At 54.0% G+C, this 16,231-nt stretch overlaps 1 protein-coding gene across 1 annotated transcript in view; it reads left to right on the top strand.

Moving 5' to 3' along the window:
* The window catches only part of ADAM12 (ADAM metallopeptidase domain 12), a gene marked incomplete at its 5' end in the record, with an annotated part of 275,701 nt that overhangs the window by 34,107 nt on the left and 225,363 nt on the right, over positions 1 to 16,231 (top strand). The window contains 1 exon segment of the mRNA XM_054581238.1: positions 3,226 to 3,362. Within this exon segment, the coding sequence (XP_054437213.1) occupies positions 3,226 to 3,362 (137 nt within the window).

Here is a 16,231-nt window from a genome sequence, read left to right as displayed (position 1 = left end):
AGTCTATTCTCCCTGGAATATTTGGAAATAAAGCTTCTTGGAAGGAAAAGGTTCAGCCCAAAAGGGCTTGTTTTGGATTAAAATGCTGGAATATGTAGGTGAAAAGGGTTGGAACCTTTTGCCTTCCTAACAGAGAAGGACACAGTTATTCACTAAGAGTCTTGGAGGAAAAAGCGCCCGAGGACTGTGCGCATCCGGCTTCAGCCTGATTACCTCCCGGGAGGCCCTTGGAAGGCCCTCTGGGTTCCACAAAGTCAAGGGTGTGGCGTTGCCGCCTCTCCCAGCTCCCCTGTGGGCACAGCATCTCAGGGGCTGCCCAGGAGACCGGGGGCTTGTGGCACCAGCTCTTTCCTTCTAAGACATACATACAGCTTCTCTGCAGAATCTATTAAATGCAAAGACTTTTGCTGCAAGTATCTGAGAGCGGGGAGGGCTTGCGGGCCCTTGCGCACTGCGGCTAAAATTCCCGCAGAAGCTTGCCTGGCCTCCCCGCTGGGGGCAGGAGAGTAGGGAGAGGGGATGCCAGGTCGCGAGTTCCCCTCCGTCCCATTCAGTGGGCACCTGGGCCATCGGATTTGTGATAGACTAGCCAGTTTAACAGTTTGCTTCTGTGGGAGCTTACGGTCAAGTCAGTTTGCTTACCGAGAGGAAATTTTAAAATGCTTGCAAGCACTTTAACAGTTTTACCTGACTTTTCAAAAGATTGAAATAATGGCTGTGATAGCTCTTGGCACAGGGCATATGTTTCATTGACGGAGGGGAAAGTTCAAACTGATCTCCAGTCTTTTCTCTCTAATTGCTTGTATTTCAAAGCCTTCTTAATCCAATTCACGTACAGCAGCAGCTCTCTCTTAAGATATTTGCCTAATTGCACTCTGTAGTCAGGCTTCGCTGGGGCTGTACCACTGGATCAGAAGTGACTTTGTTCCAGCAAATTCCAACATAAGCATCTCCCCGAGGGTCCTGAGCCAGAGGCCCGAGTGCCGGCAGAGCCTGCGGAGCAATGCCGATGGCACCAGCCGGCCGGCTGCCTTCAGGCTTCAGTGGGTTTCCTACCTCGGGCCTCCTCAAGCTCTGTCTCCTTCTGTGACAAAGGGCAGCCCTTGCTGTCCCTCTGCAGGTGCGTTCTTCCCGCGGCTCCCTGTGCGTGTGGCCGGATGGGGCCCCGCCCCCACAAAACACAGGCCTTCGCCAGCCCGTCCATCGGGTGGCTTCCCTGCTACGCCGCCGTCCCCTCATTTCATTGACTCTCTGTTTTGAACCAGTGCTGATTTCCGGAAGAGTCGCAAGGACGGCAGACAGTCCCTGTGTGAGGCCCTGCTGTTTCAGAGCCAGACCACTCTCTAAAACGGTCTTATTTGTCCAGGTGACGCTGTCCCCGTGCAAGACTGTCAGTCAGGAGGGCAGCACAGCACAGCCCGAGCTGAGTCTTCTGGGAGGAGGGTCCCCCCGGAGCAGGCAGAGGGGACAGGCTCCAGGTGGCCCAAGGAAGCGACGGCTCAAAGAGGAAAGAGTGGGCTTTCTGAATGGAGCCCTTTCACCAGGCAGGCCGTTAAAAAGTGGAGCTGAATGAGTGAAGGAGAGAATGAACGAACAAAGAGGCAGGCGAACCGCCAGACCACAGACCCAGTGGTCACGTGGTACAGTTGGTACTGATGCCGGGGGACATCTCCCCCAAAGCCCCTGCTGATGGCGGCCCTGCCCTACCTGGAGCCCGCGGAAGGGCACAAGGTCGAGCCGCTGGGCGAGGCTCCCTGTCCCAGCTGTGCGCGCTGCCCCTCCGCGGCCAGGAGGAGGGCTCCTGGTGTCCCCCGTGGAGACCGCCCATTCTTTTCTTCTCCGGCCAGCCCTCTGCCAACGCGTGCAGAGGTCGCCAGCTGAGCCAGCCCTTCTGCGGCACGGCCGGGGCCCTCCCCCTGCCCGGATGGACACAGGCTCGGCCCTAAAGACTCAGCGCCCCCAGCCCGGAACGCCACATGCCCCCCGCCCCGGCTCACCTGTGCTCAAGGTCCCGCTCCCTGTCCTCCCCACGCGGCTGAGGGGCCCAGCGCACCCCTCTGCCACAGCCCATATTCCCCATCCCCTTGACTCTCCACACCTGGAGCCTTAAGTGCTTTGCGACCAGCCAGAGAATTTTCCAGAGAGGCCGTGTCAGACAGTGACTACCTACGCGAGGAGCGATCCTTTTGTAACCTAACTGTAACCGCAGACTTCCACATTGAGAATGATAAAATGGTGTGGATTTAAAAGTGTTTGGGGGACTGTAAAATGTCTAGGATTAAAATTTCAATACCACTTGTGCCCAATAAATATGAACTCCTTAGTAACTTAAAACTGCGCTATTATGACTCAGGTCTGAAACGTCGGCGTCCTGCTTGAAGAAATGGGAATAACACGCGCTCTGCTCCCATCCTTCACCTCGGGGGATGCCCTGTGGTCACACCGAATAGCAGGAGTGTGACCTCATAGGCGTGCAAGCCCAGAGAAATGACTGTATTTGTTGGGAAAGTGATACACTCTCCAGAAGAGAAAAATGTTATACTTTCCATTAGGATTGTTTATGGAAATTGGGCGAAGCTGAACCTGTGTCGGTATATTAACTGGTGGGACAGACAGACCCCCAGAAACAAGATCATATAATCGTTTATTGAACGACTTAATTTTTTTTTCATAAACCAGTCTAGTCAGTCTGAACTGGCAAATTAATTTTGTCTATGGAATCTCTCACCGAGGCATATAAAATTAGCCTCCGGGAGGCCCGGAGCGGGGTTGGCATTGTGTTGAACTGATTCACCGGGACTTCAGGAAACGGAGTTAAGTCTCTTAATACAGCGGAGGCCTGGACACCTTTCACAGAGAGCTGAAATCTTAATCTTAATCTTAAGCAAAGCATTAATTCGTCATTTTAAAAGTCCCTGTCTGTGCGTTTGTGTTGCTTGGTGAAAGACAGAATCCTATACTTTGACTCTGATAATCACTGGGCACATGCCATGAGTCTTGAAGGAAAAGTTCTAGCTTTTTTGTTTTCTTTAAGTTACAAAGTTTTTATGGTGAGAGTGACCGAGACGTCATCGGTTTCACCACTTCGGATGATTTACTAGACGTGGTGTTTCCTTAGGTGTACCCCGCTTCCTGGTGTTTCACTGAGTCTTTATATTCTGAGCTTCCGATGCCAAACTCTTCCTGATGAGGGTGAAGAACGGGGCTGTTTTCTTTCTGATGCAGGGGCCACCTTGGGAAGCAGCTTGACACCTGCCACACCGCAGGCGCCAGCGGAGGACCAGGGTGGAGCCTATGAAGTCGTCACGGCTTCCCTCTTGAACGGAGCCCTCTGGAGCCCAGGGCGGAGCGCCACTGCAAAGGTTGGTGTTCTTGGTTTGCTTTTTTCTTTTTTTTTGGCTCTTCGACGGATGAAGTTGTACAATCACACTTACGCACTCATATTCTTTTATTTAAATCCTTCTAAAGTGAACTCTTTATTCTTATGAAGATTAACTACAAACCAATTCTGTGTCACTTCCGACGAGTGACCGCAATATTTGCCATCGGTTCAAAGTTATTTTTCAAACACACACCAGGGATTACATTTGCAGAGACACACTTTTGTGTTTTTCTTCCTTGAGTGCTGGGTATTTTCCTATATTCATGTCTAGACCATCAGCATTTTGGTTTTATCGATCAGCTATTGATAGAAACATTTTAACACAAGCTTGTTAAAATTTTTAAAAAAAGCTTGTAATGAATGTTAATGCAGGGTTACACTTTATTTACTTTGACTCATGTCTGACTTGAGTCTTCTGCAATGTAAAGGAATAGTATGAAATAATTGCAATATTAATGATTAAATTCAATATTTTGATGAGTTTTATTTGCCAAGTCCACATGACTTTCTAAAATTTCAGAACTTGTTGGAACAGTTGGAAAGTGATAAAATCTCTAGAAATATGAGCTCTTTGGAGAGATCAGGCAGATGGTTTTGCCCTTGTGTTACATGGAGCTATTTTAGGTTACTTTTTATAATAGAAAACAGGTTTGTTTTTTTTAAAGAGTAGTTGAGATTGTTAAAATATCCTCTAGCTTTGTGGAAGGGCTGTCGTGGGCCATGTTTATGTCAGTAATAATAACGATTTACATCATTAATTGATTTTTTTTTTTAGAGAGGGTTTCCGTTGAAAGTGAGCATTCAGAAAGGCCACAGGTTTGGGGAAAGGATCTGAGTGCCAAATCTGCAGCTTCTGAAGTGTTTCTGTTTCGTGAACGCCATTGCCAACCGCGGTCACATAGTACAAGTCGACCGCAGTGACCCTGATGTGTCCTGGAAGAAAAATGCGAGACACTAAAGGCCATTTCGCTGGCCATGACTCAGCAGAATTAGGAATGACTTTTCTTGGGCAGTGGAAGCCCCCGTGGGGCTGGGTCCATTCGCAGTGAATGAAAGGGCAGAACGCTCCTTCCCAGGTGGCCTTCTCAGAAACAAGGCCTTCTTTTAATCTTTAAAAAAATGATAATAATAAGTCCCATGCAGTGTTTGGGGACTTACTTATACCACTAAATTCTTCATTGTTTACCTGGAATCCAAGGTTAATGGGTGTCCTGTATTTTGCCTGGGGGGGGGGGTGGGCAATGGCCAGGGCGCCCACTGGTGTGGTGGTCGTGCGCCACCGGCTCAGCACCGCGGGACGGCTCCGGTTTCTGACCCCGGCGTCACCCTTCCTGCCAGCCACCCATCTCGCCGACACCGCGAGGCGTGCCAGGGAGGAAGCGCGGCGTCTGCTGGCCGGCCTTACAGCCTGGTCACTGCGGGCCCCCAGCACCGTCTTTGTGGAAAGCTAGGGAAATCCGTTATTGTTTGGCAGCTGTCCCCACGCCTCCGGGATGCCACCTCCAGGATTAGGATCCGCGGGTCGGAGGCACGTGCAGCTGCATTATCTAAGGGAGTAGGGAACCAGGTGAGTTGGGGAACGAAATTTTGTTGTAAAGCCACGGAGCTCAGCTCGACACATGGCTCACAGGAGCAGGGCTATGGCGCGGTAGTTCCAGGGTGCGCCCACGTGCAGCGGGTGGCCACCGCGGCCCTGCGCGGGTGAGAAGGGCCGCACGCGGAGGTCCGCCAACAGTCGTGCACACATTTGCTGTAGTTCTCCCTGGGAGGGATGTGTGTCCCTGTGGTGGGAATCGAGTCTCGGTAAAGGTGTCTATGTGCGGCCGTCCTTGCTCGCCAGCGTAGCAGGGACCATTTTCATTTTCAACTGCATTAAGAGAATATACCTTCAGGTATAGAAAACATACGTCAAGGGCTATTTTTTCACAGCACAGCTATGCCTCTGGGACCTTAGAATAGAGACGTTTAGATTTGCAGTCTTGCTTTCCTGCTCTCCTATTATATTCTTTGCTCCCTGGTGCTTGCTTTTCCGCCATTTTTAACTGAGCACCTATTTCGCGCCAGGTGCTAGGCACACAGTTAGTGAAGAAGGCAGACGTACTTCCTGCTCTGCAACTTGCATTCTAATGAGGGACGTGTAAAAAACAGCTTCACACTGTCGTAAGTGTTAAGAAAGAAACAACAAATTATGCAAGGGACCACTAAGGGAGAGATACTTTGATAGGTCGCCAGGGAAGACCTTTCTATTGAAGCCGTCACACTTTTTCAATAGGCTTCCTGCTGCCTGGACGCTGTTCCCCAGATCTCTGCACGGCTGGCTCACCAGTCCCTTCCTTCAGGTCACGGCCCGATGTGACTTCCCGAGGCCAGACACAAGGAGGGCAGACGTGTGAGAGGCTGGCGTGCGCGGAGCAGGGAGGGGCCCAGTCTGTCTGCACTGGCATGGTCCGGGGTGGCATTGGACAGCAGGTGCCAGGCCGCGGGCCAGCTGAGTGGGTCCCATGCATCCTCACTGGAGACACAGAAGCCTGTAGAAAAGGGACATTTGTCCTTAGAAGAGGATCCACTGTGGCCCTCGCTCTCAGAGAGGTAACCATTCTGGTCATGTGACACACCAAACCAATCCTTGTCATTATTCTTTTGAGAGGTAACACATGCTGCCTTCATAGCAGTGAAGGGCACTCCTTATGATACACACAGATTCGCCTAACTCTTCAACACCGTTCTGTGGGGGTGGCCGTCCGAAGTCCAGCCCGCTGCCCCAGGGGTTCGAACAGATGGCTCCTGGCCGGGAACGCCACGGGGTGCCAGTCCCCTCTGGTTTTCCTCAAATGGAGCTCTCACTCAGCCCAGCCCTGCTGAGACCTTCAGAGGTGGACTTCACGCCACAGCATGGAGGACGCTTAGGCCCGGCCTGACAAGCACATTCCCGGAGGCCCCGACTCATTTGCCTCCCCCCACCCGCCACCAAACCAGCCCGGGACCTACCTGCCTCCCACCGGCCAGTGTTCAGGGCCGCCCTTGTGACCGCACTGTGCTTTCCCAAGCACTCAGGGCTGGGGGTCAGTGGCCCGTTGGTTCCCGGGGGCTTCCTCTTTCACCCACACACGCTGACGACAGGCCTGTTGTGCACAGGCCTTGTGCTGGGGCTGCAGCCTCCTCTCCGCCCTGCCTTGGCCTCCCCCCGACCGTCAGAGGGACGCACAGACAAAGAGTAGGGTTTCGGGTGCCCGAGGGAAAACATGGAGGCCAGCAAGAAGTGTGTGAGGTGGACGCTTGTGGACAGGGTGGTTAGGAGAGATCTCCTCGGGAAGTCCCATCGGGCCATGACCTGAAGGAAGGGACTGGTGAGCCAGCCATGCAGAGATCTGGGGAACAGTGTCCAGGCAGCGGGAACAGCAAACATAGGCTGGAACAGAGGAAGAAGAGAGGGTGAGCAGAGGTCTCGGGGCCCAGATGAGGTTGGGCTGGAGGGAGAAGGCGCTGTAGGGCTTTCAGCCTGGGAGTGGCAGGGAGTTTTAACAGAGCTCGGACAGCTCTGCAGAGAGACTGCAACATGGGGTGGAAACGAGGAGAACGGGGCGTGTGGGGGCTGGTGTAACAGGCAGGGAGGCGAGGGAGGCCGCGGTGAGCGGCGGTCAGGTAGGAGGGGAAGGCCGCTGAGGCTGCTGGATTGGAGACATTTTGCATCTGCTAACCTGGCAGGTGGTGGTGAATCATAAACACCCCCAAAAGGAAGGGCCCTTTTATTAATTTGGTTTTCACGACATCATCGACTTACTATGTACAGTCGGTCTCAGCCTGTCTGCATGTTAGAATCACTCAGAAACGTTCACAAATCACAGTGTCCGGCGTCCGGTCTAGAAGCATTTGATTTCATTGGCTTTGGGGAAAGCCCAGGCGTCTTCCTTCCAATCAAGCGCCCCGGGGAGCACGCTTAGAACCACGATGCTGGGGGGCGGTAAGGCTCCCTCCGCCACTGGAGTGCTCCCTTCCCCTCTCCCCCTCCCCCTTCCCTGCCCCCCACCAATGATTGAGATATGTGATAGGAAATTACAACCTTTGCAAATGAAGACTTAAGCCATCTTCCTGGGAGCTGATAATTAAGCTGTAAGGGTAGCTGAAGGAGGAGGAACGTGACCTTGGGCACCTTGTTTGTTTGGATCTTTAACAAGAGGGTCGGATTATCTGCCTTTCCTCCCCCAGGGTCATTGTAAGAATAAGTTGAAACGATGGCTATAAAAATAATTTGGAAACTAAAAACGACTACACACATGTAAGGTGATATTGGAAGTTTCAAGTGTCTTTAGGGACCGAGCTCCAATTTCACGTCTTGAGAAAAGTCAACCGTGGACCCAGGGAGCCTTTTCAAAGTGGGAGGGGCCGCAAGAGAGCCCCGCTGTGCTCAGCCTGGGCTGCTGTAGGAGGTGTCCCGCTTCCAGCTTTCCTGCGCGAGAATGCACTTGTGGAAATAGTACATGAAATGGGAAGTAGAAAGGCAAATGGATTAGAACACGAAACCAAAGCTTGTTGCAGGTCTCCGGTATCAAATATCAAATAGCAACGAATTAAAACGGCAGAGGTGGGTTCTGTCCAACGCGTTTCGTTCGGTTTGCGCTGCTTCACAGCTGGGAACACGGGCCCTGCCTTCCCCCAGGTAGCTGCGCCGCCGGCTGCCCCTGCGCGCCAGCCTGCTCCGAGGGGTGGGCGCGTCCCAACCCCGCCCCCGTGCTCCTCCGTCGCAGCCTCCACTCCCCACACTTCGTCACAGCTGCTCTGGCCCCGGCCATGGGTGGCCCCCGCCACCCGAGCGTGCCTTTCACTCTTTATCTTACTTATCTTGACACTGATTCACTCTCCTTTGAAATTCTCACTTCCTTTGGCTCCCGAGACCCTGCTCCCGCTTGTTTCCCCTCATATGTTTTTAATTCTTGGTTTTAGTCCTCCTTTTGGCTTTGTCCTTTAACTATGGGTTTCCCCCAAGTTTCTTCCTGCACCCTCTGCTGACCGAGGGGGCCCCCGGCCGTGCTCTTCAGCCCTGCGGCCTCCCTGCCCACCTGGAGCCCCTCCTGTGTGGGAAGGGTTGCCAGGCACCCTTCACGTGCTAAGCTCGCCATTTGACTTAGCATTCTCATCACGCGCCCGGCCTGCACCCCTGAGACTGGGCTTCCAAGGGATTTCTGGCCCCTCCCGCTGGAAGTTCCCAGTTACTGTAAATGCCTTGTGCCCCAAAGAGGACGCAGCCCCCACCCACGTTCCCTACTGAATGGCCCCTAGAAGATAAGATTGTCACCCCCCACCTCCCCTGAAGCCAGAGGTGGGAGGACTCTCATCCTCCCCAAGCTCCTCATGATATCTGTCGTCAAAGCCAGGCTCCCTCGCGTGGCGCCCAAGACGCTTCGCAGGCCGGCCCATGCCGACCCTGGAGGGAGACTCCGCGCTGACCGCTCAGCCATCCAGCTCATCACCGGCAGCCTGTGGCCTAAAATGCGCCACCACATCCTTCACCACTGTGCTCAGCAGGCACCACGTGCGTGAGTCCTGTGTGTTCCCGAAGCCCCTTCTTCTGCGAAGCCTGCTCTGACCTCCTCGGCCTGTGCCTTTGACCTCGGGAGCATCTCTGCGATGCGCAGTCATACAAACTCACTTAACTCACGCAAACTGAGCCTGTGCACACGGCAGAAAGAGAGGCTGCAGACGCGTGGCCAAGGTCATCCGTCCATCCTCTGATGTCCCCAAGGAGCATGTGGCCAGGGTGGGCATGCAGGGAGAGAGGTACCTGCTGTCTTAGTCCCTGATTGCGGTCCTAGGTCTGTGTTGGATATCATTACATGGCAGGGCCCCCAAATAAGCCAACTCAACTATGTCCAACCCAAGAAACATTTCTGGAGGGAAGAGGTGGCCATGTGGAACTTGGACAAGAGCAGCGAAACTGTCGGATGTTTGATAGAGCAATTTAGATGCTGCCTGTGGTCCGACTTCTGACTTCTGTGCTGGCTTTATGCCCTCAGTCCACACGACTCGGGACCCAAACCTGGGACACGGGTCAGCCTGGGCTGTCTTGGTTTGTTCCTATTTGTACTTCTCCTGCCCGGCAGGGCCTCCGTGGGGACGGCAGCCTCAGCTTTACACCCTCGTCCCCTGGTGCAGCCTTGGTACCTCATACAGTGATTCCAGGCTCGCTGACGGGCCCCGAGCCCGCACTGTGCCCAGGCCAGGTCTCCTGCTGGTGTGGAGATGGCCGCAGCTGCTCCCGATGCAGAGCAGCTCAGGGGGGCAGGGCGGGAGCCCCCCATCACCGCCGGCTGCAGCCTTGCCCTGGAGGGAGCGCTGGCCTTCTCCAAAAATGTGACGGCTCCCGCTGGCGCCCTGCCAGGGTCTTTCCTGGTCACTCAAAGGGGAAAGCAAGCCAAGGGACTTCGTTCAGCACGACGGTATCCCCCCTCGGGAGCAGGCCATTCAATCAAGGGAGGCTGGGGCCACACTTCCACAGTGCTTATTGCTAACTCACTTATTTCTTGTGACCTCTTAGCGAGGCACTGGTACCACTAAGAAGAGAGGCCTTTATTGAATCAGTTCTCCCTAGAGTTTCTGCAGCACCTCCATCCCTACCCCCCAAACCTCTAGCATCAACATGGAATTGGGTCTTGGAAAAAACCTATACAAGAGGCACCAGTTTCATCTTGTAGAGTCCCTGCCCAAGGCCTGGAATCTGCCCTTTCTCCACGGAGCCTGGCTTCACGGGAGGCAGGGGTTAGACACCAAGACGCAGGCATGCATGTGCTCTCGGCTTCCGTGCCGCTGCCGCTCCTCGGCCTCCTCAGCTGGCTGAGCGTGCTGACCCTGGAGGGAGACCGCTCCGCCACCCGGCTCATCACTGGCAGCCTGTGGAGAAACAGGCTGAAAGGCAGGGTTGTAGCGGAGGCACACCATGCCTTTTCATACAGTAAATCTCATTCTGAGCGGTGCATTGGAGAAAGTAGAGCAGGAATTGGCTTTTAATGGCTATACCTATATAGGTCAAAAAAGGAGAATGGCTATTTTCAGTAAACTAAACCATTTCTTGAAATCAAACCCAATCATTACATTCTCTTCCCTGGAATGTTATTGTAAAAAATTAACTCCCAACTCTCCAGCACTTGACCTCACTCTGGCTTTTCATTTTCCCTAAGGTGATCCATGCCCCATGCCTGCCTTTCTGCTAACTAAATGAATTCGACCTTTTTCTAAAAGATTTTATCCTGCCGGCATTACCATTTTCATACACAAGTTTTACTCAGTGAAGGTATAAGGGTCTTCTTTTTGCTTGAACCTACTAATTTTCCAAGCATTATAATTGAAAGACATGGTCATAAACCCAAAACAGAGTCGGTGAGAGCGCCAGGCTAACGAGACCAGGGTCATGGGCTGTGTCTGCAAAGAGTCCTCATTCCCGGGGGAGCTGTTCGTTCGGCTTGGTTTCTTGGCCTTAAGTGGCATGTCTCACAAGTTATGTGTATGGGTCAGCCCAAGTTCAGAAACGTCACGTGCACACAATTCCCCAGCACTGAGGGATTATCAGGGCTATATTCGGATATGTAAGTGACATATTTTACCTGTTTGACCCCAATGCAGTATTGCAGCCTAATTATAGAAGCAGCCACACTTAATAGTTTGGCAAGTGTGATGTGCTCATTGATTTTTTTTTTTTCCCCTCAAACACATAAAAGGAACACGAGTTATTTAAATGAAGGTGCATCGTGCCTCTTCAAATGCATCTGTGCGTCATGGGGGACGTGCGTTATACTACTTGAAAACAGCGTGTTAGACCTTTAACAATTTCTCAGCTGATCCGTCCAGTAGACGCTTACCGAGTGTGTCCGCAGGGTGCCATGCTGAGCCAGCCAGGCCCCGCACGAGCCGGGCGGCGGGGCCGTGCAGTCCCCGGGGTTGGGTGGTCCGGAGCCCGCTTGGCTCCCGAGGCTGGCAGCCCTGCTTAGGAACGAGGTACTGCTCCGTGGAAGCTCCAGCCAAGGGTTTCGAGGTGTCACTTTTGAAGGGAAAAATTTCCTGATTAAGGATTATCCTGTTTTTCTCTGCTTTTTGAGTTCATTTTTTAAAATGTTCAATTACAGTCGACACCCACTATTCTGTTAGTCTCAGGTACACAGCGTAGCGATTAGACACGTATATGCCTGACAAAGTGACCTCCTTTTCTGGGGCGTTCTTCCCACGTATTCACTTAGACAACAAACAGTTATTGAAAACCCATTATGTTCCAGGCCCTGTGCTGGGTGCTAGAGAGATTCTGCCCTTTTAAAAAATGCATAAGGATTGGCCATTTTATTTCAGGCCTCCTTTGAAGTTTGCTCACACAGAACTCCAGGAAATGTCAACTGCTTCTGCAGAGCAAACATAAGAAGAGTTAAGAGCCCACCAGGGGTAGAGGATTCTATCCTAGCTCCTTTGAAATCTAGACCCTTCTTTTATAGTTCAAAACAAGACCACTGGGGCATATAATCTCTGTCCGTGCCTATTCAGCTAATAGGAATGTGTTTGCCTTGCCAAAGGTTATTGCCGGTCTGAGTGTCTTAAGTGGAAGACGTGGGAACGCATCTGATCCCCTGGAGCCGCTGGTCCGCCCGGCGCTGGCCGCTGTGCCTGGCTCTCCACTCATCTGGGGCACAGAGAGCAGACGTGTGCTGTCTTGCAGTTTTCACGTCTGGGCTGTTTTGGAGGAGTTCAGAATTCCGGTTCTGGAGAGTCCAGGCCTCCGGGCCCTCGGGAGGGGGGCAGGGAGCGTTTTAAGGTTCGTCTCCAGAACAGTCTTGGTGGAGTCCCAGAGCCGGCTGCTTCCAGCCTGCCGTTTCATTGGCAGGTATCGAGGTTCGTCTGGTTCAGTCTAGAAGCCTTTCTGGGAATGCAGCTGCTACAGGGAAGCGTCTGGAACGGGCCTAGTGCGAGCTGCACGCACCCCGAGTTCCCAGGGTGAAAACAAGAGCCTGCTTCTCATGCCACCTCCCTAAGTGGCCCAGACAGGGCGAGAAGGGGCCGTCCACTGGGAACCTGAGGAACGGCACTCTTAAGTCACGCCCCAAACATCAAGTGCGTCTTTGTTGGTTCTAAGAGAAAGGAACCTAGGGACGTCCTTTTGGCACCAACAGGCATTATGAGGAAAGGGCTGGCCAGCCAAGCTGGCAGGGGGCGAAATGAGTTGGAGGCGCATTAAAGACCTTTTCCTATAAAATAAATGTCCAGAAGCTGTGGGACTGGACGTCTTCAGTTAAGTAAATAGCCTCAAAGAGAAAACATGTACATTTTTCACAGAAGCCTTCTTGGTTCCAGCTGCCCGTGTTTTCGGATTCCAGAACACGCGGCGCACACAGAATGGGCCTATTAGACCCATTCGCCGCGGGGACAGCCCCGCTCAGGCCGGGACCCCTATGGCATGACAACAAGTTAATTTGGCTACTTGCTGTAGCCACCTTAGGACGCCCTTGCTTATATTTCTGGATCCCATGGGGAGAGACATTAGGTGACAAATCCCAGCTTCTCTACACAAGGAGGCGGCCCAGTGAACCCCTCCCATGAGAGGGTCCCAGGCGAGACGCGGAACCGCACCCAGCATCACCTGCATGCTCTGCGTGTAGAAAACTAGCCTTTGGACTTTTCTCTCTTTGTTTCCACAAATGACCCTTGAGCACCAATTGCAGATGAGGTACCGTCAGGACTGGGGCTGGGGGAATAGGTTTCAGATTCAGCGGGGCCTCGAGGGCCCAGCTGAGAGGCAGCGTTCACATGGAGGCAGTGGGGAGCCCCCGGGGACTCTCAGTAGCCGAGTGGCGTTCCCGGCAGCAGTATCTCTCGGAAGGCAGCGGCACGGCAGCAGGCGGGTGATGCTGGCGACAGACAGCTGGTGCAGGCCTGGGAGAGGACCAGAGCGGGGAGCCAGTCGGGGGTCTGCTCTCTGCAGGCCCCGTGCAAACGCCAAGCATCGCCTCAGCAAGGACAACAGCAGGATGGAAGTGTGGCCTGTGGGCCCGTTTCCCCGCTGGTAAAGGACAAAAGACCATGGGCCTTTAGGTGAGGGCCTTTTCCAGAGCTTCGTGCCTCTGGCTGAGACAATTCCATTGTTGGATAAACACACCCAGAGCCACAACGGCATTATTAGTATTCTCTGTGTCCACCGGCAAAGAGGAAGTAGAGTTTGGCCTTTTAAAACAAGGTATCCTGCAGCCACATTATTCCCCACATCACTGAGCTCTTACGATGCACAAAATGGTAGCCCTGCAGTGGGATTGGGGTGGGGGACAGCAGGAGCCCACAGTCCCCAAGAGGCCACTCCCAGGGATGTCACCGTAGCAGGTTCCGCTTGGCTCAGGGGCTGTTTCCAGGGTGCAGAGGTGTCTGGGCGGGGCCCTCCCTTGGGTGGGGCCCTCCCCATCGACCCCCCTCCCCAGCCCTGAGACGCTCCAGGCTGACTGTTGACAAGGCAGCTGGCCAGGAGGGGCAGGACCTCAGGGGTCAGGCCCGGTGCTGCCACTGTCTCGCTCTGTGGCTTTAGCAAGTTACACGACCTCCCTGAACCTCTGCTTCTCCGTGACAAACGGGAACCCCCAAAGTACCTGTTTCAAAGGGCTGTTGCTAAGATTGAAAAGACGGTGTCTAAGAGTCTGGTACGTGGCAAGATTCATTAATGCTGTTGTTATTTAAACTCCCCCCCACCACAAAATGTTTCTGGAAAAGCGGGTTTTGAATGGCACATCCTGTTCGTAGCCTCTCAACGGACACCGCGCCCTCCGGCCTCTCCAATCCATCCTTCTCACCCTCAGATGAGTCTTCAGCACAAATCTGACCGTGTCTCAGACCTGCCTGAAGTCCATCGGACTCCCTGTTTCTTTCCGAACAAGGCCGCAGCCTTCAACGAGGGGCCGAGGCACCAACCCCTGGCTGGGGCCCCTTCTGTCTTCCTCACGCTGGGCGTCACCTGCAACAACTCCTCGCTGTCCCCAGAGGCCCACCCCTGCCCCTGCGTGCCACGCAGCCTGCCTGCCCCGCGGCCCTTCCATGCCCCCCCGCCCTCCCTCAGGGGCCGCAGTGTGCCTTTGTGTGCCCGGACTCATAGCAGAAATTTCCCTTTCGGTTGGGGTTAGGGACCAAATGCTTGGGTCCCCCAGATTTGCATGCTGGAGCTCTAACCCGCAACGTGAGGCTCTCTGGAGATAGGGCCTTCGGGAGGCAATCAGGCCATGATGAGGTCACGGGGGGCGGGCCACGCAGTGGGATTAGTGCCCTTATAAGAAGAGCTTTGTCCCCACCACGTGAAGACACAGCGATAAGGCGGCTGTCTACAAGCCAGGGCGAGGGCCCTCACCAAGACCCCAACCATGCTGGCTCCCAATCCTGGTCTTCCCAGCCCCCGGAGCTGTTGTTCAAGCCACCCAATCCATGGTACTATGTTGTAGCAGCCCAACCGCACTAAGGCGGTTGTTTTCCCTGAACACCTCACGTTCACACCCCTTGCCGTCGGCTGGTTGGCTGCCAGGCTGCCGGTCAGAACCTCCATTATGGACTCGATGACCCAAGTACTCAGCCAATACCTCCGTCATGGATCGGGTTATCGGGGGACACAGTCAGTCAGCCCTTCCCTTGTGGCCCCTGTTACCCACACAGGACAGTTGGCTTTCGTATTGGTTTCCCAGGGGAGCTGGTGGACCCTTGAAGGCAGGTACTGTGCGCCGCGCGTCTCAGAACCCCCAGGCTCCACCACGGAGCTTGGCACGTAGCAGATCCCCAAAGATGTTTGAGTTAATACGGATGTTTATTTTGAGAGTCCCCAGTTTTTCAATTATTCCATTTCATTTACTTTTATCTTGACTTTGTTTTGGTCTAGTGCTTTTTTAAATTTAAGTTTGATGAATGCTACAAAACATTAAAACAAAGATTTTCATAAATAGTTTAACAATCAGGCATTTTCCTGGCATTTTCTAAGGATTGAAAATGTCGCTACAAACAGTGAGCTGCTCTCAGGCAAATCTCCCCCTAAAAATACCGTGTCACAGCTCTCGACTAACCCAGGGGTGCCCTGTTTGTGAGCGGCTGGCGCTCCCAGAGGTTGGCCAGAGTGCGAAGCCGAACCCTCCCAGGGAGGCCCCACCGGGATCAGGTTCCACGCGCGGCCCGACCCCCCAACCGCGCGCGGCGCTGCCCGCCCGTCGAAGCCCCCTCCGGCCGCATGCCCCTCTGCCCTCCGCTGGTTTCTGCTTTGTCTCACCTGGGACACCTGCCCTCCTCTCCAGGAATAAAAATGGCTCCTTTTCCCACATCCTTGGGACTTCTGTTCACACGCCTGTCACCTGGCTCCCTCAGTCCCTCCCGCAGCTCCGAGCATGAACCCCAACCCCTGTTTGAAGCTATTGGGGACAAAGTCGGTGGAGTCATCGTCCACCTGTGGCTTTCGCCTCGTCCCTGGCTCCTCCTCCTAGGGAGAGCCATAGGAGCCCTCCCGTCTGTCCTGGATCCCAGTTCACGAGTCCCTCCACTCGCTGGGTGGGCCCTTTCCACCCCTGACAAGCACACGTCTTAAGGAAGCCTCGCCCCCGCCCTCGCTGCCGCAGGCGCCCACTCTTGTTCCGCAACCGCTCTCCGCGTCTTCGCACTGCGCCTCGCCGTTTCACCTTCCTGTCTCCTGGCTTCCTGTCTCCCCTGCCGCCCCCGCCCCCCCGCCCACGGGACTGCCTGCCCTGTGAGGGTGGAGATATATCCCTTTTGCTCAGCACTCTTCCCCAGAGTCCATCGCGGAAGCGTGTGTGATAAACACCAATGATATCTGGCCGGGTGGGTGGTGAGTAGGTGGTGGGTGGTGGGTGG

The sequence above is a fragment of the Pteronotus mesoamericanus genome, unplaced genomic scaffold (assembly GCF_021234165.1).
Source record: "Pteronotus mesoamericanus isolate MK-2021 breed Mesoamerican mustached bat unplaced genomic scaffold, CSHL_Meso_final contig_657, whole genome shotgun sequence".
NCBI lineage: Eukaryota > Metazoa > Chordata > Mammalia > Chiroptera > Mormoopidae > Pteronotus > Pteronotus mesoamericanus.
This window is presented reverse-complemented; position numbering and strand designations above follow the sequence as displayed.